This window comes from Galeopterus variegatus, unplaced genomic scaffold (assembly GCF_000696425.1).
Source record: "Galeopterus variegatus unplaced genomic scaffold, G_variegatus-3.0.2 Scaffold2834, whole genome shotgun sequence".
In the NCBI taxonomy this organism is placed as follows: domain Eukaryota; kingdom Metazoa; phylum Chordata; class Mammalia; order Dermoptera; family Cynocephalidae; genus Galeopterus; species Galeopterus variegatus.
Window position 1 is genome coordinate 248,419 of NW_007728945.1, and position 2,673 is coordinate 251,091.

Sequence of the window (2,673 nt, forward strand, 5' to 3'; positions counted from 1 at the left end):
AAAAAAAAAAAAAAAAAAAAAAAAAAAAAAAAAAAAAAAAAGAAAAAGAAATGTAGGAAGAGAAGAAGAAAGATCCAGTACATGGGTCTTTAATTTCATGTGTATCTGTAGGTGTGTGCACATACGCACTCAGAAAGCTTTCTCATTCCTACTCCGGAGGGCACAGGAGCTGGCTACATGGCCCTATCAGTCCCACATTGCCCCGACAGCCAGGAACACTGAGTGGGCGTGTCTGAGGTCGTCCTAGGAATCCAAAGGCAGAAATGGCTATTTGGAAATGTTTTCTGGATCGAGACCTCATAGAGGGACATTAGACCTTCCTGGGAGGCCTCAGCACAGAAGTCAGAAGGGCAGGGCAGGATGGGGGTGGCAGCGCCCAGCCTCCCATCACTGGGGCACAGCTCCCATGGCTGGGAACGGGATGCTGTTTATTCCCCTGGCTTTCCCTGCACAGCCCAATACCCGGTCAGTAAACAGTCTTGTGTTTTTCCTCTGCTCCAGAGGAGGGGCAGCTTTGCACAATGACAGCCGAGGCCAGGAAGGTGTTCCCTGCTTCTCACTGCCCCCCCCCCCCGTCATTTGAAACGTTCCATTAGGTTATTAGGGCTTTGCCAGGGAAGGGACCTCAGAAGATAGACGGTCAGAGGAGAGAAGTGAGTCAGCTGGCTTGAAAAGTAAGTTTCCCAACCCTCCACCCATCCCAGGAGGGAGAGGAAGACAGGGACAGTCCCAGCCCAGCCCTTGCCTGTGGCAAATTTGCTGTTAGGTTCTAAAACATATCTCTTATATTAAGGTAAAATCCATCCTTCTATTAAAACATCACCTACAATATAGATAAAAACTACCAGAGCCTTCTGTAACTATCACTATATAAATGACTTTCCTTTAACAAAAATAACTTTCAGATCACAGAGTTTTGAGCTTTCTTGTTTATTTTTTTCAGAAAGATGTTCAAATGGTTAGATTGGGTACCTAAATCTGGAAAATATGTCATAGCAGGCGAGGTAAAACTAACTTGTGGAAATAAACACAACTCATACCAAAGATAAGTTTTTTTAAAATTATAAAACAATATTTTTAAGCCAGTGCAAGAAAAATCTGTTATGTGAAAACCGTACAAAATGATTCTTTCTTGTTTTGCTTCTATTTCAGTATTTGTGTCACCATAAACTCTGCAGGTATTCAGACAAGGTAGCGTAACCTGGCCGGTAAGTAACACTGGCTGCTGAGGCACTTTTGCAGAACACACCAGATGTGCTGCCGTCTTCTCTATGTGCTAACTTGTTTCCTGGAAAATAACTGACAGGCAGAGACAGTGTAGGAAAACTTTAGAAATTATAGATTTAAACGTTAGAAAGACAAATATTAAAAATGACCGACTTCTAAAGTAATTTTATTTTCACTCAATTTACAGATGCAGAAATGGACTAGATGTCAGTTACAAAAAGACAGAGCTGAGCTATCTTTGCGAGCACACAGTTGTTCTCCCGGGGTACACAATATCCCTTTTCAAACCAGTGCTATGTATGTCATACCTATATTTAGAAATACACAGAGAGGAAAATATTACTGCTGCAATTCAGTGCAGTGAAGGAGAGGGAAACGCATGGAAACCTCATGGAATCAAAGCTTAAACTCTTTAATTCGTGCTCCTCAGTCAATTCAAATATCGAATGACACTCAGGTGTTGATTGTCACATACACACGTGCATACAACGTCCATTAGCAGATTCCGCCTGAAGAACTGCGCGGCGCTCTCTCCATACACGGAAAAAAAGAATGCTATTATAGTTTCTTCTTACAGCACTGTCGGAGATAAACAGAGTTTTCACCAAATAGTGAAGAAAGATCTGCAGACAGCTTGAAGCACCGATCAGAGTTGACATATAGAAGTAAACACTTGTTTTCGGCTCGGTAACTTTCTTTAAAAAGGCACTGGGTAGCAATCCTGAGCTCCGGAAGTCAGCGAAAGCGGAGAGCAGGTTAAAAAGTCACCCGTGCACGTCAGCCAATGAATCTTTCCGATGGCCACGTATCCTGGGCACTGGGGGGGGCGTCCGCCACCTCGGCCTGCGGCGGGGCCAGGGCCTCCATCTCGCGCACCACCTGCGTGAACACCTGGTCCACCATCAGTTTGCTCTTGGCTGTGACCTCCAGGAACGGGCACCGCCACTCGCGTGCCAGCGCGCGGCCCCGCGCCGTCAGCACCTGGCGCTGGGCGTCCAGGTCGGCCTTGGTGCCCACCAGCACCAGCGGCACCGCCTTGGGGCCTCGCAGCCGGCCCATGCGCTCGCGCAGCGGCCGCACCGCCTCGAACGAGGCCTCGCTGCACACGCTGTAGAGCACAACGAAGCCGTCGCTGTTCTTGATGTAGAGGTCCTTGAGGGTGACCAGGTGCTCGGCGCCCACCGTGTCCACGATCTCCAGCAACGCGGGTGCCGCGTTCACCTCGATCACCTTGCTGAAGAGCTCCTCCACCGACGGCTCGCACTGCTCGGGGAAGCGGCCGCACGCGAACTGCGTGGCCAGCGCCGTCTTGCCCACGGCCACGCTCCCGAGCAGCACCACCCGGTAGCCCTTGGCGGGTCGCACCACCAGGCCCGCCATGGCCGGAGCAGCGGGGAATGGCGCGCAGAGGCGGGAGCCGGGCTGCCGGGGCGGGAGATCCGGCGG

At 49.7% G+C, this 2,673-nt stretch overlaps 1 protein-coding gene across 1 annotated transcript; it reads right to left on the reverse strand.

Moving 5' to 3' along the window:
- Nucleotides 1-914: 914 nt before the first annotated feature.
- LOC103599040 (ras-related protein Rap-2c-like) lies at nucleotides 915-2,624 on the reverse strand. The gene has a single exon (XM_008583118.1). It carries the CDS (start codon nucleotides 2,605-2,607, stop codon nucleotides 2,005-2,007), a length of 603 nt encoding a protein of 200 aa, XP_008581340.1. The 5' UTR covers nucleotides 2,608-2,624; the 3' UTR covers nucleotides 915-2,004.
- Nucleotides 2,625-2,673: the final 49 nt, after the last annotated feature.

What these genes read in the sequence shown, in the direction of transcription:
- LOC103599040 (XM_008583118.1), bottom strand. Translation starts at nt 2,607, where the DNA reads ATGGCGGGCCTGGTGGTGCGACCCGCCAAGGGCTACCGGGTGGTGCTG.